At 47.1% G+C, this 27,591-nt stretch overlaps 3 protein-coding genes across 3 annotated transcripts in view; 2 read left to right on the top strand and 1 right to left on the bottom strand.

Annotated features, from left to right (window-relative positions):
- Positions 1 to 1,307: 1,307 nt before the first annotated feature.
- LOC135817323 (uncharacterized) lies at positions 1,308 to 5,810 on the top strand. Its single transcript, XM_065330487.1, has 2 exons — positions 1,308 to 4,836; positions 5,137 to 5,810. The coding sequence occupies exon 1, from the start codon at positions 1,540 to 1,542 to the stop codon at positions 4,831 to 4,833; it is 3,294 nt and encodes a 1,097-aa protein (XP_065186559.1). The 5' UTR covers positions 1,308 to 1,539; the 3' UTR covers positions 4,834 to 4,836; positions 5,137 to 5,810.
- A 1,362-nt stretch (positions 5,811 to 7,172) lies between these two features.
- On the top strand, positions 7,173 to 18,258 carry LOC135816585 (uncharacterized). The gene is made up of 8 exons (XM_065329771.1): positions 7,173 to 7,661; positions 11,970 to 12,059; positions 12,539 to 12,605; positions 12,885 to 12,981; positions 13,533 to 13,620; positions 14,546 to 14,623; positions 16,736 to 16,839; positions 17,617 to 18,258. The coding sequence occupies exons 2-8, from the start codon at positions 12,000 to 12,002 to the stop codon at positions 17,717 to 17,719; spliced, it is 597 nt and encodes a 198-aa protein (XP_065185843.1). The 5' UTR covers positions 7,173 to 7,661; positions 11,970 to 11,999; the 3' UTR covers positions 17,720 to 18,258.
- Positions 18,259 to 19,092: 834 nt separating this feature from the next.
- The window catches only part of LOC135816546 (uncharacterized), a 14,097-nt gene continuing 5,598 nt past the window's right edge, over positions 19,093 to 27,591 (bottom strand). The window contains 5 exon segments of the mRNA XM_065329742.1: positions 19,093 to 19,896; positions 20,312 to 20,821; positions 21,316 to 21,425; positions 26,339 to 26,491; positions 26,726 to 26,828. Coding sequence (XP_065185814.1) covers positions 19,554 to 19,896; positions 20,312 to 20,821; positions 21,316 to 21,425; positions 26,339 to 26,491; positions 26,726 to 26,828 — 1,219 coding nt within the window. The 3' untranslated portion in view covers positions 19,093 to 19,553.

Here is a 27,591-nt window from a genome sequence, read left to right as displayed (position 1 = left end):
AGCCGTGACAAGTGACAAAACAGCGAACAGCTCTCGGACCTAGAACTTTCAGATTCCATAGCGTTGCGAGCGAAGAGTCGTGCCCGTGGTTCAAAGAGCCTGCACTGTTCTCCAATTGAGTAGTCCGAAATATGCCAAGTTCGCACCAAAACATCACCATGTGGCAGGCTACTGGAGTCTAAGCGAATCTAATCGGTATGGAACAACATTTAGAGCACTCGCATCACTCTTCTCCATTTTGGCGACCCTGCTCTCCAGCGATCTGATAATTACATCAGCCTCGTCTGCAATAGCTGCTGCTCCTTCATCAGTCGGAAACTCAGTAGCGCTCACTCTTGACCGGCCCGCGCGGCCATTTCTTCAGCTGACTAGGTTCTCAGCCCCAGACCGAACTCGTGTAGGTCAGCCATGGCTGCATCCTCACTCTCACAAGGAGTTACATGTCTTCGGGGTCGCTTGCACCACCTAATATCAGTCGCCAAATCATTTGACTGACACTATTGCTTTCACACACTCCTTTTGACCTAGCTGCACGCTATGACGTTGCAGAGGGTGTGGCGCGGCCGCATGACGTCATGGCGCAGCCCCCGAAACTCAGTTTTTCAAACGGAAATATCTCGAGAACGCTTTGTCGGAGACACGTGGGACCAACACCATTCGACTCAGCGGCCGAAACTCTACCGACCCTGAAATTTAAATTTTTCACCGGACTTCCCCTTTAACACTGACGAAAATGGTACATGTAATTGCTTTACAATGATGTGTAGAAGTGAACCAATACTGGCAATAGTGTACATTGTAGGTCGTGGTGCAACCGATGATGACAATAACTACAAGTAGTACTGTACATGTATACAGATGAATGATGTGTGACAAGTTGCATTGTATTCTACTATCACCCAAACGTAGCAAAGGCCTCTGTATTGTCCCATTACCATGATTACCCCAAAGGCAAATGGAAGGTATTGATTCACTTCATGTAGATCTACCAGTAGATCTACTATGAGATAGGGCAGCAGTCTACATGACCATTACATGATGACTGTAGATCTCAGTACAATGATGTCATGTAGATCTACACTACAGTCATTGTACGCTGTATTTCGGACAGTGTTGGTCCGTTCTGTCTGATGATCGATCGCTGTATGCAGTCGAGGGAATCCCTTGTTCAGGGAACATTCGGTTTTTACACGAAAACTCAGGCGTTGATATGGAGATTGACAAGTACGCACGGTCAAATCGCGCCGTGCGCCCGCCGTGCGCCCGCGGCCCGAAAAAGAGGAAGATGGATGCGCTGCGAAGGCCTCTGTTCTCATTGAAAGAGATGTGGCACAATTTCGATTTGCCTTGAAATATCAGTCCCTCTTTAGGTAACTTTGCGGAGGTAACCCCAAAAGTGCGGAGGTTGGACAGTGTTTTAGCCTGGCCTGTAGGGGTTTATGGAGGTTTTGCCCGAAAAAAAATTGAACTCTGCCATGTCGTTCTCGAGAGAGAAGCGACGAGAAGAAGCCCGTTTTGCATTTTCAACATTTTGTCATCATGGGCAAGATATCCACGAAGAAGAGACACTCTGGAGGTTCTCAATACCAGTTTGCGTGCAAGAATCCCTTCCACGATGAGTGGGAATCGCCTCGGCATAGCTCCAAGGATGTTCGGGTTCGCAAGTGTATCCTGGCAGTGTTGTCAGCGCTCTCTGGACGAGACGTATCTGCAATTTGTAGGAGCTGCGGACGACTGGCTGACTTGAAGGATTTAATCACCAACCACCCTCTGTACGAGCCTCGGAGGGGCGATAGCTATGGGGACTCTGTAGACATGGTAGATGCCAGCGATGATGTTCCTCAGGCTCTCCCAGAGGTAAGCTCCTGCGATGATGTAGATGATTCTTTTCCCCCTGTCTTCAGCCAGTCCCGAGAAACCTCCTCAGCCTCAAACGAAGTACCGGTAGATAATGTTGAAAATGTTGATAATGTTGAAAATGTTGATTCTTTGAAGCGTTTAGAGAGAGTGTTGGTGGCCAAAAACTGTGCGTTGGCTGCATTGTCGAAGATGCATTTGCAGAAGGATAGCAAAATTGAATTACTTGAGAAGGAAATAATTAGTATGAAAAAGGAAAGTGTAGGTTCGCTTCTGAGCACCTCGGAAGGTCGCTTGGACTTGCTACGTAGGCTGTGTGTGGCTGAGCAGCCGCAGTTCAAAGCAGATGTGTTGAGTGCTGTTGAGTCAGCAAAGTCAAGTAGATCATTGCAGAACTTGCTGTCCATCCCGACGGGTCAGTTCAGCAACAAACCCTACAACAAGTTTGTTGAGACGTTTGTGACGGGCATGACCTCCAGCACGTTTGCACTTGACTTCTCCGTTGCCGACCGCCGCACAGTTCTTCAAGCGCAAGCCATGGAGTCTCTCTATGCTGCTGCTAACTTGAATTACTGTGCAGAATTCCATGTTTTGCTCCAGGCGATAGTGTACAGCATCACCCAAAGCAAGACAACCCTCGACATTTTTGGTCACCTAGGGTCGGGGGGGAGTTATAAGCTCGTGAAAGATTGGTTGGCTGGGTTGGGTGGTAGCGAGCTGCAAGTTCCTGAAGGGTTCGTGAGTGTTGGGTTTGACAATGAGCAACGACAACTTAAGTCGTACCTCTCCCGTGGCAGCAATCGTTCCACGTATGAGGTTCTGACCAATGTTGTCTATGCCCGTCATTCCCATGTTCCTTCCCAAGAAAAGGGAGATTTCCATTTCCGAAATTGGAAATTTCCAACTGTCACTGAGATTCAATGTGCAATAGATCAGGTACCGGATCCTCTAGATCAAGAATCTTTGATTAAGCCACACTTGCTGAGTTTCATGAACAAAAGGATTGAAGCTCTTGTGTCTGAGCAGAGGCTATCAGCTGACCCAGTTGATAGCCATCTTGCATCATTGGAACGAGAAAGACGGTACCTGATCTGCCCTAAATGTTGCACACAGATGGAGCGCAGGCTGCATTTGTGTCCCAATGCGACATGCAGGGTAAATGTTAGGCAGGCATTGCAAGCTGACCAAGGCAAATCAGTGGTGTCGACCGAGCACATCAAAGTCACCAAGCCAGGCACACTAAAGTCAGGCACCGAGTTTGTGTATGTACCGCATGTGGACAGCAGTACCGGTGTTTCGTTAACCAGAGTGTCCTCAAAGACCAGTGGTGAAGATGTGCCCCTTGTGTCCCCGGCAGATGTTGGGTTTCTAGAGCCCATTTTTGTCAACCCCAACTCCCATGAAGCTGTTCGCATTGTATTGCGCGATGTTGGGAAGCGTGCAAGGGTAAAACAATGTGTAGGTGACGAGGGGGTGAGGGAATGGCTCACTGTTGTGTGTGACGGCTTGCCGTACTCCCTCATATTGACTGTGATGGAGGAGGCAAGGCGTGATGCAGCCAAATTGGCTAACCATGAAGCAGGAATATTGCATGTCGACTCAATGTCGAAGGCTGACCTGAAGAGTGCATGCAGTACAAGGGGCTTGGGTGTAACAGGGAACATGAGTACGTTACGTGAGAGGCTGAGGAAGTTTTTAGATGATCTGGTTGAGAAGGGTGAATTGATGCCCCCAACAAACATTCCTGATGGGGAGTTTGATTGGGTACTACCCATTTCAGGTGGCTTGCACTGGGAGATGAACATCATCCAGTGCATTGTCAAGTCTCTGTGGCCATTTGCCTATAAGGAGTTCGCTATTAGCCAGGGATATACTTCTCCTAAGCAATTGGATTGGGCCTTCAAAGCCAAAGACCACCACCGCACATACGATGAGCTGAGCCGTTTCACGGATGGCTGCTTTGACGAACTTCTGCGGCCATATGTACTCGCCCAGGAATCTGGCAGCAACACCCCTTCAGCAGAGGGTTTCTTCGTTTGGTGCAAGCAGTTCACCAACAATCATACGTATTCCTGGCTGCTGGAGCTGTGCACTCAGTACTGCTTTCCACTATTCATGCTTCGGCGGGGAGCACGGCACAACGACGTACCACTGTTCATTGAGTCTCGCAGAGTTCTCTCTCCATTGCTGCATGCGAGGAATCACACAACATATCAAGTGATTGACATGTCCGAGGAAGTCCGTCGCCTCTCGCTCTCAACAGATTTGCGAAGTCTCATTGACAGCACTCTCTTCCTCAGCAGGTCAGGAAAGGGTGACCTCCACCAGGCACTTGATGCTATCGTCGAAGAGCTAAATGCCAATGTGAAGTCATGGGTGTCAGGGGAGAAAGACTCCAACATGTGGCGCCGGGTGATCCGTAACCATGAGCAGCTCATGAAGCTCCGCTCCAAAGTATTCAGTGCCCTACAGCTGCCAGATCCCAAGTCGGAATCGAGAGCCCGTCCCGGTTATGCTAAGGAACTTCTGGTGTGGCGTGCGCGTCTGAGAACAATGTTGGTTCCCAATGGTGAGCTAGCGTTTTCAAGACCACTGCAATCCTTCAGTCCTGGTGAGGAATTGGTGCCGGATGCTGTGAACCTCACTGCTGTGGGTAAAGCCAGACGGAAGCAGCTAGCGACATTATTTGGAGATGGTGCCTATCCGCTGTCCAGGCAGTCTCAGCCACCACACTTTCTGACCACCGAAGAGGCCGAGAAACACGGGAGTGATACGAGACGGACTATGGCTTCCCTCAGGAAAGAATTCCAGCAGCTACTACATCTCGCGCCCGACAACAATGCCGCCTCTGCATTGTGCGATGAACTGGAGCAGGCTTCCACCCAGCCAGCAGTGTTGAAGGTCGTGCGCCAGATGCGGGATATGGTTTCGTGCATGGCTGACGGCGGCAATGCAGCTGATGATATGCCTCCATGAGTGGTGAGTGCTTTGTGCCTTGCATTTCTTTCGCCACTTTCATCCATTGGTGTGCGGTTTATGTGCTTTTGTCTATTCAAAGGTACATTCGGACACACTCATATTGACTTTTCTGTGCAATAAATTTATTTCAGTTAGTAGACATGTGTGTCTTTATGTGTCTTGTACAGTGTTCCAACATGCAAAGAAAAGATGTTTGCCTCGCTCGAATGCAGTCCGATTGTGTCCATAGTATGCATGGATGAGCAATATTTTGCTCAAGTAGCTTTCTGTGTTGTTCTTGTGTGTGCACTTTCCTTGCAGTGACTGCTTCACAGTCGGTGTACTCGCCAAGGGAGGGCTGGTCCTGGCTTCCGTAGTTCTTCAATGTGCATTTTGCGTCATGCCACACACTTTGCATTGTCAAGTGCGAGCGCTACACTTCTTATTGACACCATGTCTTCTCCATTTATATACTTTCCACTTCATTGAGCAGCTGGCTCAAGCAGTGGGAGACTCCAGTGCAGAGACGCTGTACCTCGAACAAGGGTCGTGGCTACCTCGAGTCGCCGTGGTCTTATCCGTTACTCCTATGTCGCCGTTGGGGATATACACCCGGTTTTTTCCCTCACTACTGCGTCCGTCAGCGCGAGGGTTTTTTCCCGGCTGGCTCGGTCCAGGAATTAATCTGACGGCCCCAAGTGGTTCTGCATCATGGCCCGGCTATCACCATGATCACGGCTATTTCCTCTATTTCCATTTGAGACACTGAGGTGCATGTACATGTGGTACAAACCAGTGCTCCTATTCATAGTGGTTCAGTGTGATGTTTGTGACTACTAGCATTGTTCTGTTGTCCAGAAAGTGTCAATTTCTGATGACGCATACATTATTATTTCAATGTTGACATTCTGAGGTGAATTGATACCAGACTATGGTGTTTGCACACAACAAGTATCCAACAGGTGATGTTTGAAGGACCAGCAGTCCAAATTTTATTTTCATTCTTCAGTGGGGCTCGTGGTGGAATCTGGGGTGTTCATCGCGGTGGGATATGAACTGCTTCTTGCAGAGCATGCCACTGGGTCAGCTCTTGCTGTTGTGACACTTGAGCTGGTTGAGGGCAAAATCTCGTCCACAGGATGCGAGCTGTACGTGTGTCGAACTCCAGAAGGAGCGACCACCACGACCAAAACCTTGGCTCCACTTCCAACATGCAACTCTGCGGCCTGCAGAACACAAATGAAGCGAAGTCTTCATGACAAATTGCGCAAGTTCAGAATTGCGATGTGCATTCAACTTACCTTTTTTAGGAGTCCATTCTTCCGTTTTGAAAGGAAATTTCTTCTCCTGCTGTCACTTGAAACGAGGCCAGTGACTACACTTTTTCGACTTTTCTTCTCCTGAGCCATTGGGTGTTGAACACTGCGAGGGAGCTTGAAAAATCACCAAGGATCACTCGAGAAAGAAGAAAAGGCTTTCGACTTTTTTTGAATTTGGCGCACAGACCATCGAGCGCGAAGAAAATATTCACCAAAACAGCGTCGTCATCTTTTTTCCGGTGCGGTCTGCCGAGGTAAAAGGGCCGAGGCCGGCAAGGCGGCTACGCGGGCCTACGCGCAGCTACGGATCACCATGATCACCTTGGCGACCAGACAATGTCAAGTGTTCCCTAAACAAGGGATACCCAGGACTGGTATGTGTGAAGCTCAAAGTCACAGCTGCTGGACAATTTCCCGTGGCCTTCTCTGTATTGTCTGCGTGTAACTTATTGTACTCAACCCTTGAGTAGACCGTCTTCCCAGTTTTACAATGCAAGCTGGCGTCGTAATGCGCGTCCGGAAATATTAGAATGCTTTGCTCATGTTTCCTCCTGAAGAAGACTTCGAGTAACGTGTATTGACTTTTGTGATTTGTGAACCTCATCATCAATGGTCCGGTCATGGCAGTGAGTAACAACACAAATTCGTACTTCAGCACAGCACCGGTGCACCCACGAGTAGACTGACTGTAGGCTGAGCGCTGACTGTATCTTCCGCCCAGCATGCAGTCAGCGACCCAGTACTTGCAGTGGAGAACAGCTAGTACAGAAGTAGATCTACAACTTCAAGCGAATCGCCTTCTGACAAGTAGCCACCTGGTAACCGCGAATTCGCGAAGCACGATCCTTGACTCCAAAGGTCCCGGACTGGACCCGGAGAACAGAAGAAATACCGGTAAAAAAGGTGGTAAAAAAGGAGAGGAAATCGGGAACATGATTATTTTTATTGATTATTGATTGCATTTGCAGTTCTGTTTGACCGTTTCCAACATGACCTGTAAGTGTAAGGCATGAAGGCTGTCGAAATCCGTGTGCAGCCAGGCCACACTTGGCTGATTTCTGCTGTAGCTGTTGTTGCTTGGGAGTACCGGTGATTGATTCAGTACATCCTTCAATTCAGTTTGTGAATTATGGCTGTTCCGAGCCTGCCAACTTTCTGTGCTTGTCCTGCACAAAGGAAGAGGTACAATAAGCATAAAGTTAGTTTGCCATCGGCAATGCTGGCACCAGCGAACCTTTGTGCCAACCGGCCGTGATTGTGTTTGTAGTAAAATAATTGTGACGTCTGAATTTCTAACACGACAAGTGTCTTACCGATATCAGGTTCCACCCGGTTTCTGTAGCAGCCATTGGCATTGGGCTCTATCCGTGGGTCTCTCTGCAGTTGTGGAAACAAGAGGTTTCCGTCAATGGAACGCAGCATGATGAATGCAACAGGTGTTGGCTCCTGAGTAGCGCACTTGCCTCCGCGGAAAGCACTCTGGTCCTGTATCATAGAACAAGGCATCCATGTGGGACGTACTCGAACGTAAGAAGTTCTTTGTCACAGTTTGTGGCCTGGCGATGCCTGGGGTTTACATAAGGCCAAAACAAAAAATAGGCTTGTTTCCGGTCGGCAACCCCTCGAAAAGGAGACTCGGTCGGCCGGAATGAAACTTTTTTTGTATATTTTATTTTGGTTCCTCAATTGTTGTGGTATTGATGGACAAGAGCACCTACACATGTACATTGTACATATATCACGGCAAGGATCAATGTCAAAGTTAGTTGACTGCGTACTGACTCACTGTTCTTGTACAGCATGTGATGTATTCCTGTTTTCGTACAACCTGAGAAATCAACGCAAACAGTTCGAGTCCTTCCAGCTCCGTTATTCTAGCTCGTATCGACCCCGGAGGTTTTCGAGCCGACAGCTGAGAATCTCTGCTACCTAGTAGGTGTTTTAATTGTGGAATTCGGTTGAGATTTGATTGAGTTATGACTCGTTGAGTGCACTTGCACACATGGCATTGCCACCGTTTGTATACATTTGGCACCAAAAAAAGTTTCAGAATTTGGGAAAAAGTGGCCCGGTCGGGCGACCGGAAACAAGGTCATTATTTGTTTGGGCCTAATCATTAAAGGGGAAGTTAAGGCAAAAATTAAAATTTCACCAGTTGTAGTCTTCGGGGTGCTGAGTCGAATGGTCTTGGTCCGAGGAAGCTGAGACGCTCCCTTCCTACTTGAATCCCAATCGAACTCGCGCACTTCCACCGAAACTGGGTGACTGCGCCCTACTAGATGGGGATTTGTATGCAAAATGTCACTAAAAGCGCCGTTTCGTTCTTATAAAAGCACGGATGACCGCGATTGGCCCATATGTTGTAGTCTTTGGGACGCTGAGTCGACTGGTTTTGGTCCGAAAAGGCTGCGATGCAGCGTTCCTCCTTTATTCCCAATCGAACATGGTTGAAGAAGCGGTCACGTGCTCCTGGGTGCCCAAATCACCTGGTCACCACGCCAGCAGGTGACAACTTTCACACCAAGGTTCAACTCGGGTTCAACTCGAGTGACAGGACTGCACCCAAAAAAGGTCAAACAGGCTAGTAAGTTGTACCCTGCAGGCACGGTGACCAGGTGACTGGTGTACGCAGGAGCACGTGACCGCTTCTTCAACCATGTTCGATTGGGAATAAAGGAGGAACGCCGCATCGCAGCCTTTTCGGACCAAAACCAGTCGACTCAGCGTCCAAAAGACTACAACATATGGGCCAATCGCGGTCATCCGTGCTTGTATAAGAACGAAACGGCGCTTTTAGTGACATTTTGCATACAAATCCCCATCTAGTAGGGCGCAGTCACCCAGTTTCGGTGGAAGTGCGCGAGTTCGATTGGGATTCAAGTAGGAAGGGAGCGTCTCAGCTTCCTCGGACCACGACCATTCGACTCAGCACCCCGAAGACTACAACTGGTGAAATTTTAATTTTTGCCTTAACTTCCCCTTTAATCAGTAGTAAACTTTTAAGAAATGACTGGGTTATTGACGGTAGTAGGCCAATTAATATTTCAGCCACGTTCATGATCACCAATCTATACGGATACACTGTTACGTTAATTTATTATGTGACATGTGTATAGTGCCCACCGTAACATGTATGCACTGGTTTATTATGATGTGTTACCTCACTGTCAGTGCTGACCTAGTTAGGTTCCATGATGCCAGTGTGCATGTTGCAGCTGTGTACTACTACTAGTACTGGTTTTTGGTGATGTTTCCAGGGCAGCTGTCAGGGCAGCTGTCAGTAACTGGGAAACAGCCTGTTGCTTAGCTGTTGTTAAAATGCTCTGCTTGTTGAACTTCTCCAACTCCCCTGTTTGCCTCCTGGTGTGTTGTTGGCATTCGGCAGTGCTACGGTGACTTTGAACTCCTGTGTCGCTTCAGCGCATGTACTACATGTATTGTGTATGGAGTAACTACTAAAACATGAGCCGTAATCCTGGGAATCTATGTGTTCATTCACGGTAGTAGCACTAGCAACAAGAACAGGAACAGGAATTGCTTATTAGCAGTGTGTGTGTTTGTGCCATCGGATCCACCAATTATCCTCAGTCTATTCTGTGTCATGGCCTAGTGTAGTTATACATGTATTGAGTAACTTCACAATCATCTGCACATACACTATTAACACCACATGCTGGGTAGCTATTCCCAGTATTCTCCAGCAAGCCGTCTTCTAGTTTCCCAACAAGAACACTGTTAAATGGTTTTGTATTGCTAGTCGGCAATGGCAATACAAGAATTGTTACAGCGGGGTTGCGGTAACACGCATTTATGAAATCCCTGGGCAGGGGTATGTGCATGTATCATAATCATAGTGTGTCTGCTGTGAGCTTACACAGACCGGAAATCATGGTCCCATGTGTTCCCAATGCACGCTTTTAAATTAACGCCATACTTGTATGGACTTGTGCTGTGGGTACAGATGGGGCATTTGGGTATTTGATGGCACATGCAGCTGGGTAGCTGTTGGGTCTGGGGGTGAGGGTCTAGTACCCATGTATTACAGTAGTGGCAATGTGATAGCCAAACTCAACACATGCAACCTGTTTGTTCCTATTCTGACCGTTGTGGACGACTGCGGCTGCAGCATGGCCATTGGGTCGTAAACTGGCTGATACATGTGTGCTAGCCAAGGATGATGACTGATGTGCATGGTCATTATTTCTCTACGTGTTCCCAGGTAGAGACATAGCATGACATTGCTGTACATATGGATGACTTAGACTGTGAGAGTCAACATGCACTGGAAAGGTGCAGCATTTTGCCTTGGCAGCGTTGGGGGGGGGGGGGGGGGGGGAGAGAACAGTTTGTATTATTTCAAAATAAGCATTGCAGATTCAGTGTGCATGTATGTACTCAAGGGTGTCGGAACCGCACCGGCCGGGGCGGCCATGGCCGCCCCACTTTTTCGGCCGTTTTTTTTTTTTTTTTTTTTTTTTTTTTTTTTTTTAGCACACTGCAACAAAGCGCGATGATCTCAGCGCAAACGTGGCAAATCCTTGTCCCCGATCGTGGTTTGTTGCAGAATCAAAAGTCCATGTAGATCTACACTGAAATGGCACCAAATGCCTGGGAATGCTTGCAATTGGCTTCAATTGTTGAATTTTTTTCCCGGGGGAGGGTAATGTTTGTCCCCGATCGTAGCATCTTCTTGGTTTTTTGCAGAATCAAAAAGTCTTTCATTGTAGTTACCGTACACTGAAATGGCACCAAATGCCCGGAAATGCTTGCAATTGGCTTCAATTTTTGAAATTTTTTCCCGGGGGAGGACCCCCGACCCCCCTTCCATGGCCGCCCCACCTCCAAAGTCGTTCCGACGCGCCTGGTACTATAGTATGTACATGGACATAGAGTATCAGCTTATTTACCCAACCTGCCTCACTGCACCACATTCATGTATCCTGTACTGTCTGCCTTGAGTCAAATGTCGGTGTACAAACTTTAGCTACCGCTTGTTTGTGCTTCAGCAGTGACGACGATTTCCTTTTGTGACCCACTGTTTTGTCACGGTGCGTTCTTCGGTGTCGCTTTTTCTCCGTCTTCGAAATCTCCTGCCCTTGCTCTCCGTTCGTTCATAAACTTCTTTTCCTTTTTCATCTCGCTGACACACATCTACATACAACACATACAACCGCACCAACACCTATGCAGGCACCTCAATGAACACCTATACCTCAGTACTGTACACGCACATTCCTCAACACACACCACACACCACACACCACCCGGTCCACTGGAAGTGTATCCTAGGTGTGCTTTCAAACAGGCAAGAGCATATCCACCCCCCCCCCCCCCCCCACACACACACAGCCCCATATTCTCGCACCTGCATGACCATTTGAAAGCTCAATGCCCTTCCAAGGCAAGCTAATGGGGTATCAGTACAATGTACCGGGCAGTGGAGGATGAACGCAATATGTCATATTGCGTTCATCCTTCACGGTAAACTTTGAGGTGCAATATCCTGAGGATGAAAAGTGTTGTTTTGTTGTCCTCTGTTGTGCAGCCCTTCATTTGTATGTACTGACCCTTGTGTTGTTGTTGTTGTTGTTGTTGTTGTTGTTGTTGTTGTTGTTGTTGTTGTTGTTGTTGCTGTTATTGTTGTTGTTGTTGTTGTTGTTGTTGTTGTTGTTGTTGTTGTTGTTGTTGTTGTTGTTGTTGTTGTTGTTGTTGTTGTTGTTGTTGTTGTTGTTGTTGTTGTTGTTGTTGCTGTTGTTGTTGCTGTTGTTGTTGTTGTCGTCGTCATCGTCGCTGCTGTTGTTGGTGTTGTTGTTGTGCCTATGTAACCACACATAGGTGATCTCTGACACACCCACGGTGGATCGCATGGAGCGGCATCTCAAGAGTCGTACCCGCCTGCTGGACTTGATCGGCAGTTACCCCAAGGTCAGTGTGACAGTATGACAAGGACTCATTCTCTTCTGGAGAAAACGTGTTGGTGATATGAGCTGGGATGGACTCGCAAGAGATGGTTTGGGAGATTTCACAATTTTGACGGTGCACAATCGTGGGTGATATCCATCTGCTTGAGGAGGCTCAAGCTAACCCACTCACTGCCTTGCAAAATGCTGCACATTACTGTGTATGTATGCAGATTTTGCATCTATGACCATGCTCTATGACCATGCTCTATGACCATGCTCTATGACCATGCTCTATGGTGATTGGAAAGTAAAGGAAAAGACGGTTTCAGCTTTTCACGACAGTAGAACATAATGCCATGGATGATGTATTTCAAGCGACCTACGGTTAACATGCAGCAAGTACACGGATGGAGTTGAGTGTATAGCCTCGTGCTTTGCGGCTGTTTCATGTGACATTGTATGAGCCTTTCTTTGCGTCTCTTTGTCTTGTTTCCATGGCAGGTTGTCCTGCTGTCTGGAGATGTTCACTATGCTGAAGTGAACTGCTGGAAATCCGAGCAGTCCAACCGTAAGTGTACAGGGATCACTCATTTAAGAGTTTGCATGTGCATGCATAGATAAAACGTGGTTTTGAGCAACCACCCTAGGGGGATGGTGTTGTAGTGAGGGGGTTGTTGTATTCTGTTGCGGTCTCTTTAAGTACAGGTATCCTCTGAAACCCCAGGGTGATCCGTGGACATTGAGTACATCCAATGCCAGTGAAAGCCACTCTCACGGACCAGATGCTTACTGACACAAGGTGGTTCCTTTGATGTGTGTACATGTATGCCGCTTGTCCCGTGCGCAGGGCATGCCGTTCATGAGCTGACATCCAGCGGTATGACGCACACCTGTCTCAACTGGGGTATTCCGCCACTAGACAAGCTCTGCCATCTCACTCTGGAGTAAGTGTGTCCTTGTAAAATGTGCTTGTTGTATTATTCAAACTGAGAAATATGTTCTGAAGATGAAGCTTGGATACAACTCCGCTCCAACATCCCAGCAAAAATTTCCTTATTTTCCGATGCGCCATTACAGTATATTCGATCCGGGCATACTGGAAACATTGTGCTCTGGGCAACATTTTCCCGTGTGTTGTTGATGAACTATCTTATTACCAATGTCCAAGCTTCACTGTGGAGCGGAGCTCACCATGGAATTTCGTAGCCAGCTGCTCGGAAGAATAGAGTTTTAAAAGAAGAGAGAGGAGTGGCAGAGGAGGTAACGAAGAAGGATTGCAATTTGATGTGGATGCGGTAAAGGGAGATATCCAACTGCGAGCTGTGACCCGAACATTTGCAACCAGGTGCCACCATGTCTGCTTGTTCAGTGGTCTAGGTCATCCACAGATTACCAGGATGATGTGTCCACCGCTAAAACATTTACCTCTTCATCCTGAAGGTTTTGTAATTTTGTTTGTTTATCGTTGTTTTCTGTTAACACTATTCCAACACAGGCTTGTGCTGCAATCTAAGTATAGGGTTTCACCACAGCTTCTCAAGAAGAACTTTGGCTCTTTGGAATTTGACTGGCAAGATGAAAAGGTAGGTGGCAATTATGCATAGAAATTTATTTGTGCTTAAGCATGTGTTGGTGGTAGCTTGCACAACCAACAAAATTCTTGTGCCGAAAAGTTACCAGTGTAGTTTTTAAAGATAATACAAGTACTCTAGCTTAGTATGTGGATTTATTGATGTCTTCTGGTTGGCAACGTAATTCAGTGACAGATCTAGGATGTCGAGAAAGGGGGGGGGGGGGGCTGTTGTGTTGTGACGAATATCCCCCCCCCCCCCCCTCCCCAGCTGGTCAAATTTTGTACGTGTATGTACTAGTGGTGAAACGAATATTCGAATATTCGAACATTCGTTCGGTTTGTCACATTCGAATATTCGTTAAAAGTCACATTCGAGTATTCGTTACGTCACTTCGAATGCAGTGCATGTACATACATGGACGCCGAACACGGTACAGTGCAGTGCGTACAGCCTGCCTGTGACTTTGTACTGCATGCATGCACATGTATGTCCATACTGGACTGCCAATGTTGCACATAACATTTATGAACTTCGAAGTAGCCTTATGTGGCAGTATATTTTACGTGGCACTACCGTTTGTCATACCTAATAATATATGTATTAGTATTGACAATATCCATCAAATGACTGAGAGGAAGGCATGTGATGTAATCAGTGTTACCAAAAGAATATTCGTTCATTCGTTCGTTAAGCTGAAGAATATTCGACTAGTAGGTTTTGACATTCGTTTCACCACTAGTATGTACTGTGTCAAATATGTAGGCACAAGCATGTGACTGTACACCATCAAGGTACCAAACTCTGTGATGCCAATAAATCAGTTTAGACATTGAAAAGGCCAGTGCTCTCGATTGACAGTATGTCTACATACATATACATGTATACACACCACTGTCTTTGTGTTCTTCTCTGGTGTGTGTGTCACATGACGCAGGGCAAGATGACCTTCAATGCACACAGTGCTGATGGTGTGGAGTTCTCATACCCAGTGACCGTTTCTGAGCTGAGTTCGGTGAGCTTTGCCTGCTGGCACGTATGTGTTTGAATTATATTTTGTGATGCGGATTAGAACTTAGTTCTTTCACTGGTTACCCTTACAGTCCATTCAGAAAAAAATGAACTTCTAGCTTTTGGCCATAAATGGGTCAAACGTTGAGTTTTTTTAGAATTTTTTTCTGCAATCCCATATGGAATCCTCTTCCAATTATGTTTCTGAAGTTTTTTTGTCCAAAAAGCAAGCCATAGCAAGAATAGGATTTCGGCCAGGTTTTGCCCCAAAAGCACTGAATTGGGAAAAACCATCAAAATCCAGGCCGTTTGACCCCGCCTGCAACAGTGCATTCTGCGGTTCGAACCCCAGTTCAGGCACCCTTTTTGGACCCTTTTTCAAATTTCAAAGTTCGCAGCACTGCACTGTGTACGATGAAATCACGAAAAATCGCCAAATACGGGAGCTCGCCAGAGCCAGGACCCATCTTTTTATGAATGGACTGTAGTTCCGTACATTGCACTGATGATCGGAACAGCAGGCCCGGAGCTAGCTCCTCAGTGAGGGGTGGTACGGCCCCAGGTCGACTACAGGGCCGATCATTTCCCCCCCCCCCCCGGCCCCATTTTGTGTCATGGAGCGATGCACCTCTAGGTCTATGCTGCACCACACCTGCTTGTTCTAGCTATACACTGTACATACCGCTAGCTACAGGTTCAAGTCCATTGTATGCAGTTACCACAGTAGTTCACAAGACACGAAGAATAGTTTAGGAGGGAGACTCAGTAGTGAGGATAGTTAAGTCGTTATTTCCACTTAATTGATCATACACGGACAATCTGTGAAGCTGGGATTGATAAAACTGGTGCGGCTATGGCCATACCAGCCGTACCAGTGGCGCCGGCCCTGACCAGTAATCGATTCCGTATATAAATAACAATACATGTCATGTACACCTACATTTCGAACAAGTTACATGTTGTGTGGTGATGCCTGCGGCCTTCGTTCTATTCAAAGCTTTAATTCCCGTAGCTATGCAGAAGACGTTACTTCAGTAACGTCTGGCGCTAGCCAGGGTCCACACAGCTTTAATTTGGTGTTTGTTTGTTTGTTTGTTTGTTTGTTTGTTTGTGTCACGCCTGGCGCTATCCCGTATCTGTACCGTACTGTACCGTACCAGCAAAGACAGCTGGCTACTATATGTTTGTTTGTTTGTGCCATCGACATGCCTGGCGCTATCCCCTACCTGTCCCGTACCATCAAGAGTACGGTACCATCAAGAGAATGAGTATGTATATGCGAAGTGTATCGGGGGAATGCATTCAGTGCAGTAACATTTTGAGTGGATTTGTGTGCGAGGCCGAGAACCCACTAGCAGGCTGGCTGGTCCGCCTGTCGACCAGCCCGGGGATCGCATGTAGGCTGATAGCATAATAATTATAACGTATCAGATTGAGTAATTTTCACGTATATACAGTCATGTAGATCTATAGCAGGGAGTCATATTATGTAAACGACTCCCAGCTGTATGGGGAGATTTTCTGAAAAAAATACGAAGTAGGGAGACGAGTGAATGCAATCAGAAAATCTCCCCATACAGCAGGGAGTCATATTATGTAAACGACTCCCTGCTGTATGGGTAGATTTTCTGAAAAAAGTACGAAGTAGGGAGACGAGTAAATGCAATCAGAATGGATGTTAGTTGCCGTCAGTATAATAATAAGAAGAAGAAGAACGCCCGTGATCGGCAGAGTCAGCGCCGGTCCCAAGAAACGTCAGGACAGACATCCCGTCGACTCCAGAACGCCCGTGATCGGCAGAGTCAGCGCCGGTCCCATAGCTATGCAGAAGGCGTTACTTGTACTTCAGTATCTCATTGAAACGTTTTTGCAATACAATGATGTAGCTAATCAAAGGAAAAAGCATTTCCATCAGTTCTAACAACATGCACGATGAGCTAGGCAACAAAGCATAGCGCAGGGCCCTGAGCTTCCAAGCTCTCTCGTTAAAGTATTGTCTCCTCGCAGATTGTCTTTTCATGTATTTCTTAGAAAAATTCTTTTACTTACCACATGTAGAATGGCTATATGCACTTCATGTATTTCATGTATGCACAATGTTTCTTGTTGTCTGCAGACTGTGGCAAAGTGTCCGCCGGTAGTCTCCAAGCCGCAGCCCGTGCACGTCTTCTGGTTCTGCTTTGCCGGTCTCTTCACCGGCGTCTTTGTGACCGCGTACATGTAAGGTGTTGCAGAGTTTCAAAATGACAGTATGTCGATTTGGTGCGTATGTTCGCACTTGAGTGCAATGTATTGTATGCAGTGTTCTCCCAGTGTAGCATCCTCTCACAGTGTGGCTATGGGCGCAACCTTTGAAAAACAAACATGAATGCAGTGTGCTGTGACCTGCTAGAGTGCTCAATGTCCGTGATGGCCAGAGTGTAGTACACACCAGATACACAAAGGAACGTAGGGCTTTTTGTCATAACACAGAGTTGCCGTGGTAACAACCAATCATCAGACATCAGGTTGTCTGATGATTGGTTTTTACCATGACAACTCGGAGTTACAGCAAAAAGCCCTGCGTTCCTTTGTGTAGCTCTTGTGTTAAAACGAACATACACCCATTTATGCATGTGACCAATATTTTTAAATGAAGTGACATCTCCTGTTGAAGCATGACCAGCAGCAACTCACCATTCACTGTACGGTGTACACCTAAGTGCTATCCATTGCTACATGTATGGTCAGTTTTGGTCACACAACCTTGCCGTGGTGATAATCATGCCGTTGACTTTCACTTAGTGCAGATCATCCACTACACACTTGTTGTGCGGCTGTAATCAATCCCAGTCTTGTGAAACTAGCAGCAGTGTCTCAAGCTGAGTTCACAGTGGTAATCTACTGACATGCTGGCAGCATGATTCTACAGTATTGACATAGTAGGCGATGGCTGGGCCCCCAGCGTGCTTCCATGCTCGTCCCTGTTATTCACTTTTTGCTGTATTCTTTGTACAGGTTGCTCCAGCTGTTCAAGTGTTTGCTGCAAGCCACCTCATCCATGATCCGTGGTTCACCCAGCTCAGGCACCAGCAAGAAAGTGCAGAAGAAAAGGCAGTGATCGTGTCCTGCCTGTTCGATGCTCTACGTCATCTGCTTCCACGCAGTCTGTCCTTGTCACGCGCAGGTGGAGCATATCAACCGTTGTCCCGTCACAGCCACGTAAGCTGAAGTGTTGGGTTCCTTCCATGCCGAGCCAGTGCCTGCACCGTGGCTCATCTACCCCCGTATCGCCGATCTCTTATTGGTGATGGATACTGTTCTCTCTTCATTATACCCTAGGGAAATCCCCTGTGCTGGTGCTCTCACTTCTGCAGTCAGGGGGCACTTCAGAACTTTCCGGCCTGTAACGCTCCACTTTTTATCCCCGAATGTCCCTAGCCAATTTGGCTCTTGCTTTGAGTTTAGCTCAGCTGTACGTGTATGCTCAACGTTACGAAAACAGTGCAAACATACCACTGTGGTCGTGACATACCGCAATTGCGTGTGCTTTTCTTATAATAGTGCGGTATCTATGCCGGATGTTTTTTAAATTTTGAAATTCGCTTAGTGAGATAAAATTGATACATTGATAGCTTTCTGATCTGATTTGAACAAGTATGGGTGCAGGCTGTTCGTCAATGGTAGCACACAGGTACGTGTTGCGGGAATCGATGCTGCGGCATGATACTTGTGTTCTGCAGCTGATGCAGCAGTTCTGAGTTGAAACTGATGCAATCTTTAAAAATAAATGAATACTTATGACGGGTCCGCATACTGGGTACGTCAAGACCAGCCACTCTTCCACAGGGCACCACCACCCTACGAACAGGTGTTAGATGCAGTTCCTAAATGATTCGCTTGGAAGGCATGTAGAAAAAAGTCAAAGATACAGCCATGAAGCGCTGGAGGCGGAACAAGCTCACACATGCCTAGGCTGTAGCTGTCTGCTTGGTGTTGACTCTGTTGAGCGTGTGATCTTCCCTGGTGGGTTGTCACAAAGGGACCAGTCCCCCGAGTGGTACTAGCAGTTGGGTTTGTGCTGGGATGAAGATCTTCCCCTTCCAGGCAGGATCCCACTCCAGTCAGCCTAGCGAATACTAACATGGGCTATAACAACAACTTGTGAATAACAACGCTACAATCTATTCATCGGAAACAGTCCCGCTGGCTTTCGAAAGTCAATTTTTAAAGTCATACATTTTGCCATGGCATACCTGTCCCAATTTTGTAAAACCTGTCTGAATTGTTTTATTTCCCTGTTCTTGGACTTTCCTGGCCTCGATTGTGGCAAGGACTAATTAGCAACCATTCGACTGCCTCTTTTCAGCCTCGCAGACAATGACCACTCGCGAGTAGCAACTCTCATGTCTGATGAAGGGTCACTATTCCGACGGCAAGGTCAACTGTACATTGGGCTGGCTCTCGTTCACCTGGAATGTTTGACACGGCACATCTCATAGTAGCACTTCGTAGTTTTCAGGCTACACAAAAAGGACGATATACAAAACAAAGTAGGGTGCCTACGATAAAAAAATTGTTACTCTAAAAGTGGATATATGCCCACTCGCTTGTGGACGGTCACAGCTGCAGGTACATGTAGATCTACAACATTGTGTTCCACGTTGTGACTCCTATGGTGTCTGTGCACATAGAGAAGAGAGAATAATATTGAGGGAGATACGAAATAAAATAGATAGGAATCATGCAGTATCAAAAACTACACGTTCCTAGGAGAAGAATACTAGTTTGGTATAAACGGCGCATGTGTGACATATTGTCAGTGTGTATGCGTGTGCGCATGTGTGGGTGTGCACGTGCGTGTTGTGCTACCTGAAAAGTAAATAGATATATCAGATTTCATGTGCCAGTATTAGTAGTAGTACATGTCGGACGTTGCAATATGACGGAGCGATTTATTTAGACGGGGTGCATGACTTTGGGTATCGTTTCGTGGACAGAAGTTTCCGTGCTTTTCCTATTTTCTTGAGCTGTGAGGTGCCAAGCAGGATCTGCGAGGAAATGCTCGAATTGCTGGTGGAGGACAGGAGAGGCGCATCTTGCTGATGCTTAGTGCCCCCATGCGACGAGTCAACATTGGTGGAGTCTTTGCTCGGCATGTTGGAAGGTTTCGTCCAGGCTGCTGCTGGTGGCTGACAGGCGTTGTCCTTCTTGGCATGTGCTGCATGGACCTCGTGTCCCGAAGTGCTCCACGCCCTGTCTTTGCTATTTTCGTCGGATTGATGGCAGGTGCTGGAGCTGCAAAAAGGATATAAATAGCATTCACGCAGATACAACGCCGTCACCTCATGGTCCAAGGTGTAGCGACCCTTGAATAGCTATATAAATTCCGGTATCACGCCAAAGAAACTGCCACAAAACAGAGTCACGACTTATTTCACGGGTTGACCAATTGGGGGAAAAGAATTTCGCGAGACCAGTTACAACTTTTTGGACAGTGCGACACGTGTGCGGTGCACTGCAGTGATGTATGGAACAATTGTGCCGTAGGATACACAAATGAGACACTTGAGCTGTTGGCACTTGGCTAAGACTGTGCCCACACATGCAATTGGGAGGGAATGGTGACTGCAGGTAACATACGAATTCAGGGGTGTTTTAAACATAACACTAGTGTGCAGTATAGATTGTGTTTGAACGGAAATCTATTCACCTGATCACAGTCTCTGGCGGCGGGCACTCATCCTCGGTAGAGACAGTCCGTGGTGTAGTGAGATCTGCAGTGCCAGCACTACAGGACTCGTCCCAGCTAACGGAGGTCTCCTTGGTATCCTCACACTGTAGTAGCATTGGCGAGGTGGCAGAGGTCACGTCTTGATCAACTATCGCTGAATCTGAGCTAGTTGTGCGCTTGAGTAGTAATACCTCATCATCAGCGTCACGGCCGCTTACTTTCTCACTGGTCGAGGGCAACAGGTAGCCAGCAGCTGTCTTGTTGGAAAAGATGCAGTTAAGACGAGGCCGGTATGGTACTAGTGGCTCAGCGGGTGTGTCTGAATGGCTTGCCGGGGCTGGTTTGCGACTGCTCTCGACCAGTTTGCTCGCCAATGGTTTCCGATCGTCTTCTCCATTCTGCGGGCTGACTTCAGTGCACCCGTCAGTCTCTGTGTCGTGATAGCAGATTTTCTTGGACGATGCCGGGCGAGCCTGTGTGCTTCCCCGCCTAAACATGACAAACACACAAGGTGCACTTGTCACACTGACGGCAGCGGAAACCCTTTCTTTCGTGAGGTACTAAAGACGTGCCACCATATCCACTTTCCAAGAATACTATTCACAGGCAAATGTGCTAATAAAATAATAACTATGGCACTATGGCACATTCAGAAAGTGGTGGACATCATGGCACATGTACTGTAAAAGCAGAATTTTGTTGGTTTATTTCTGGTAACTTCGGAGGAGAGCACACCAAACTGAGCGATACTGAAAATAATAGGCTACCAAAAGTCTGAAACCCCCATGTTGGTGTAAGATACAGAAATTAATACACCATCGAAAATGTCTGCTTTTACAGAAGTACATGCAGTACAGTGTATTAGAAGAGAAGGATGACTGGGAAAATAACCACCTACGTCTGACAAGAAAGGGGGAGAGGAGTGGGGCCCACATGCAGTCGCACAGCGATGCCTTTTCCGAGTTGTTGGAAGGAGGCCATACCTTTTGAAACGGAATGCTGCTGCAATACGTGTTGGCGATGTTGACACCTTTCCCGCCTCTTGAAGCAGAGTTGTTTCCGACGTGGTGGCTGGTAACCAGATCTTGCCCTCCTGTGTACAGGTAAAGAAAGCAACAAGCCTTAGATATCTAACTCGGATGCTGAGCCGATGATAAATGTAAACTAGAAGAGAACACATGGGAACGAGTTGTGAAGCAACTGTCCACAACTGTTTCTGTCTGCTTAAAATCTTGTTTAATACAGTCACGGACAGTTGCTTCATAACTCGTTCCCATATGTTATCTTCTATTTTACCTTAGATATCTGCCTACAATTGACATGCAAGAACTTATCTGTTTAGGAAACTGCCCAAAGAGCGCAGAGACGTGCTCACACTGAGGACAGAAATTACTTTCCCCTCCAAAGACCCCCATTTCCCCTGAAATTAGCAGCACACTGAGATGGCACTTTAATGCCGGTGTAACATAGTACAGTCCCCCCCCCCCCCCCCCAGAATTTGTCCCCCCGGGCAATCTGCTATATAGTATATTGACCCCCTGGGGAAGAGTACTTCGAAGTACTATATAGCAGGTTGACTCCCCGGGAAGAGTACTACGTCGCACTTTTACCCCCGGGAAAATGGCTATGTAGTGGATGTCCCCCTCGCCAGTCAAAGAGAAGGCTCAGGGCCTAGGCTAGGGCTGAGCTATCTGTGGGAGGGAGTAGTACACTACCGGTATTTTACTACTCATTCACACGTGCATTTGAATTTTTCAAGTAAAGTTCCTTCAGTTCCAGATTTCCCTGTCCTTTGTGGCTTTCGTTTTCAGATCATTTTAGTTCGAGTGACGTTTACTTTCAGCTCGTTCCTTCCTTCTCTGCATTGTAGTTCTGCCATGGATCTAGAAACGTATGAGGCAATAGGCCATTACAAAAATACTGGCGCCTACCCCAGATCCATTGCCGATATGGACGACAAGGTAGAACGTAGAAGCAAAAAACTTGAAGCAGAACTTCAGGAAGAAGTTTGACACTGTCTTAGTTCAGGATAGGGTGCTGTTTCACTCACCAACGAAGCGGCGTCCAAACTCAATGCGAGAGGTCCCAAAGGAACGGGACAAAGACCGTAGTGTGCGTGCTGCTCGTGGTTATAATCTAGCAGGAGGCTGCCACTTTCAATAAGATCTTGGAGCGTTACTGGTGGAAAGCAATGTATGATGCTGTGCTGTGGAGAAAGTTTCTACATGTACATGCGAAGCGTGGGGTATGGATCTTGCTGGCATACTGAAGTTGACACCAGATGGCCAACAGTACATCGTGGTGTTCACCAAGTATCTGTGCTGGAGGGCCGAAACCAAGACAATCCCAGATAAGTGTACATCAACCGTGTCTGCAATGCACTCATTCAGTGCGTTGTTTCGAGGTTTGGCTGTCGCGACACCATTATCAGTGAGCAAGGCCGAGAGTTTGTGAGCAACGGGAACGAGCTGCTGTGCAAGGACATGGAGGTAGAACAAAAATCTGCAGTGCTTATTATCCACTGTCAAATGGTCTCACGGAGCGATTCACCCGAACCCTTCTTCGCCCACTTCGACAGATGGTGATAGAATCCCAGAATGAGTGGAATAGTATCACAGCAGCAACAAGCAATCATCCACAAAGCTGTCTCCCTACTTTATTGTATACGTTCAGCTGATGCGTTCACCTGTTGAGCTTCACTCTGCCGCTAGTACCCAGTCAAATATCTATCATCCTGACAAAGAAGCCAAGAAGAGGTTTTTGAAACATGCTCCCAAGCACGAAAGCGCTTCAGCTAGCTTCCATTATCTGATTGACTGTGGGGATAATCCCAATCCAGGAGCAGAGTATCTTGTAGCAACAATGATGCACCACCCGGGAGTGTGGGGTACCACTGATGAGATTTCGGCCGTGGCTGACTGGCTTAACCTTCCAGTAGTTGTAAGATGCCAGGTTGGTGCCAGACTCTAGTGGCACAGGTATCCACCCAAGAAAGTACTCCTACTGCTAAGGTTGTAGCAATGTTGCCATCTACTTAGTCAACTCGTCTGATGTGCTTTGGAAGAGTCACAAATCAAGATGTTTCTTTGATCTAAGCAAGGCCTTCGACACAGTATGGACACGCGGGCTCCTATACAAGCTGTCGCGCCATGGAATCCATGGTACTTGCTTCACGTGGCTCAGTACTTACCTGACGGGCAGACAGCAAAGGGTGCGTGTCGGCTCTGCTCTGTCTGCCAAAGGGCATGTACGGTCTGGAGTTCCTCAGGGATCAATCCTGGGGCCTCTCCTCTTTCTTATGTATGTAAACGATCTGGCAGAAATGGATCACACATCACTATATGCTGATGATACAGCACTACTTGTGACAGCACCCACTCTCCCCGAGGCTAGTGCCAAGTTACAGTCCAACATAGATGGCGTTATTCATTGGATGGAAAAATGGAAATTGCAGCCCAACTCTTCGAAAACTGCTGTAATGTGTATCCCCCCCCCCCCAGTTGTTCCTGTGACCTATCTTCATTAGAAGCCAGTCCCTTCACCTTTCCAGGCACCACAACCCCGCTCTGCATCGCTGAAAAACACAAGCATCTTGGCGTCATTATTGACCAACACTTAACCTGGAAATCCCAGATCGAAAATTTAGACAGCCGTGTTAGCTCAGGAATGGGATTTCTCTCATCACACATCACCCACCTCCACACCGACTGTCGCCATGTTATCTACACATCTTACATTCTGCCTATTTTTGATTACTGCTGCATAATTTGGGCTGGCATTTCTAAAACACTGATTGCTCGACTCGAAGTTATGCATAGGCGTCTTTTGAAAATATTATTTCGGCTTCCTCGCCTGACTCCAAGCACAGACTTGTACCGCCTTGCTTCTGCTGTGCCGCTCTCGGTCCGCGTGCGTTTTTTGGCATGCCAGACAATTCATAAAATTAAGCTGGGCATTGCTCCTCTTCATGCTCTCTCCTGCCTAAGCTGGTTTGCTCAATCTCAAGACATGCGCACCAGAAACTCTCTCCGCTTCCCTATTGCGCGGTCATGCAAACATCTCCTCTCTTCATTGCTTACCGCCATTGGTCTCTCCTCCCACAACATCTAAAATCCTGCCAATGTTACAATACATTCACACAGCTACTGCAGAATGCAACACACTAGTTGATATCCAGCCCTGCCCTAGCTTCTCTTACTTTTCAGTTCCCCTTTCATTCTTTTTCTTTCTCCCCTCTAGCTCTATTACCTCCATGGCTGGCTATCGCCCACATCACCATTTCATTGGCTAGTGCCACGTGATTGTGAATAATAATAATAATAATAATAAAGTGATGCTTACCAGTACTTCAGTAGCCAGATGCTGAACATCACTTGCTGTCATTATGTGAAGCTGTTTCTGCTTTTGGTTTTCCCAACTTGCACTTCTCCCAGCTCTGCACTTCCCTTTTTGGCCCTGCTTACCCTGAAAGAACATAACCATGCACTGCTTGAACTTTACAATTTCTTGGTTTCCTCAGCTGATGCCTTTTCATGCTCTGGTCCCATTGTGTGTCTCAGAATGTGTGTGTGTGTGTGTGTGTGTGTGCATGGTGTGTGTGTCTGTCTCCCTCTGTCTCTGTCTCTCTCTCTCTCTCTCTGTCTCCCCGTGTCTCTGTCTCTGTGACTCTCTCTGGCTCTCTATGTCTCGCTGAGACTCTCTCTCTCTCTCTCTCTCTCTCTCTCTCTCTCTCTCTCTCTCTCTCTCTCTCTCTCTCTCTCTCTCTCTCTCTCTCTCTCTTTCTTTCTTTCCCTCTCATCGTCACTGTCTGTCACAGCCCAAAACGGGTGCATGTGCTAATGGCCTGCTGAAGTGCATTACTAGCATGATTCTCTTGTAGCAAGCTGCCGCGCGCGCGTGTGTGCGTGTGCGTGTGTGTGCATGCTTGTATGTGTGTGTGCATGCACGTGTGTCTGTGTTTTTACTAATGCTCTGCTCGCCAGGATAATGTTCATGTGCGCAGCCAGTGTTTGCTGGCAACAAAGGCTTCCTTTATGTACAAATGCATGCTCATACTATTTGGGATGCTTACTGTTTTTCGTGCCATGGAAAACAGCAAAGCATCCCAAATAGTATGAGCATACACTTGTACACTGTGTACATAAAGGAAGCAAGTTCATGTCTTTCTGCTGATCAATTTGTCATCTCGATGGTGTTATAATTACGAGTACTGAGTATACTTGGTACTCATAAGTTGAGGGAATGGAAAGGGGAAAAGTCTAAAGAAAAAATTGACTGTCACCACCAAAATTATACATGTAGAATATTACCCTAAGAAAGTATGCTCATTGCGAAGTAATTAGTTGTCCTTCTTTTGACTCGAACCATTGCTCGTGTAGATGTATATATCATTGGGTTCAATTGGTGGCGAGAGCTAGAGGTCAGCGTAAATTGTTTGGGGTGGAATTCGGCACGAAATCTACGCTGAGTACTTTTTGACGACAAATTGTGTTGTGTTGGTCTTGAGAACTCTGGCAAGAAAGCGAAGAAAAGGATTATCGCTTGGAGCTTTTCTCGAAACTGAGGGCAGTCAATGCCCACACACACCGAAACATTGCCTCGGATCAAGACTATATCGCCGGAGAAGCTCTTGTCATTGTTGTGGTCGAGAAATAAAGCAGTTTTTGGCGAAACCGTATTGAGCTAAGTTTCAAATTTCCCAGGCATGTACTGTACATATGGTCTTGTTCTCTTCTCTACTACAATGTCATGTACCTGGTTCAGTGATGTGTGTGTGTGTGTGGGGGGGGGGGGGGGGGGGTGGGGGGCATTCTGCTGCATAGTAAAGTTCCCGGGGGTACAAACACTGCATAGTAAAGCTCCCCGGGGGTCCAATCACTATATTCCGGTGCATAGTACTTTTCCCCCGCGCTGGGGGGGGGGGGGGGATAGTACTATGTGACACCGGCATACAGGGTCACCGCTCGCCGCAGGCATACATACACGCCTGAGGTTTCCCTTAGTTACCTTGGCCCGACACAGCGGGTATAGAATCGTGCAGGAGAAGTTCTTGGCTGCGCCGGAGTCACCGCTCAAGATGCCGCGCAGGTGAACAGGATTCACGGCGGCGACAAACTGCTGCAGTTCACTGAACGATGAATGGTCAGAGTATGGAACCATCTGCAGGGGCAGAGGGGAAAACAACCTGCACTGTTACTACGAAGTACCCACTGTACAGCAACGCGGATGAAAAGAACATCAGTAGAACTGTTGATCTGGTACAGTTGCTACTACTCAATCTAAACAGCATATGGACAACTATCTCGGTATTAAATACACACATGCCCCACGCGCACACACGCACACATTTGGCAAGATACTGCTGTTGTAAACAGCTCCCACTTCTGTGCGTACATGGCACTTGCTGTTGGAACCTTGTCCAATGTCTGTTGGTCGCTTGGCCGTCAGCAGGGCAGTGGGCCGGATGACAATGTCTCCATACCAGTCAGATTCCAACCTACGTACAACATCCACATAAACACACACCCATCCACGCACGCACGCACGCACACACACACACACACACACACACACACACACACACACACACAATGCATGCGCAAATAACACCCATTAGTCCTGCTTCTACTGCTTCAGAGTGCCGCATCAGAGTTGTTTCCTTGACAATTTCACTGTAAGGATTGGTTCACATAAGCCAAATCGGCACCGGGAAGCACCGGCGGTGAGCCAGCTCCCGATCCGTCCCGCTTACGGTTCGAGTACCAAATCTACTACAAAGTACTGTAAAAGCAGAAATTTTCGGCGGTGTAATATTTTCGGTATTTTCCAAAATTGGCGGTTCGGTGGAGGGGAATTTTCGGCAAAACCCGTTTTCCAGGTAAAGGTACTGCATGTATACAGTACCGGTAGTACCGAAATTTTTGGTGCATTTTATTTTCGGTAAAAATTGTTGGCACCGAAGTTACCGAAAATAAAACACCGCCGAAAATTTCTGCTTTTACAGTCGTACAGAATGTGCCCAAATGCTACGACAGGTTTGCCAATTGAAGCTTGAATTCTTTGTTTCTTCAGTAGTTCAAGGTCTTTCGGTGATGGCCACCCGGTGCTACCTTTTACTGGAGATCATGAAACTATTTCTACACCTTTTATTGCAGTCTAGTAAGCGATGGTATCAAAATTATGCATGAAAACGTTGATGAAGTCACAAGAACTTGCCAATGCATCCTTCGTATTTTATATTTGTTTCAATTGTATTTGTC

This window comes from Sycon ciliatum, chromosome 5 (assembly GCF_964019385.1).
Source record: "Sycon ciliatum chromosome 5, ocSycCili1.1, whole genome shotgun sequence".
Taxonomy (NCBI): Eukaryota; Metazoa; Porifera; class Calcarea; order Leucosolenida; family Sycettidae; genus Sycon; species Sycon ciliatum.
This window is presented reverse-complemented; position numbering and strand designations above follow the sequence as displayed.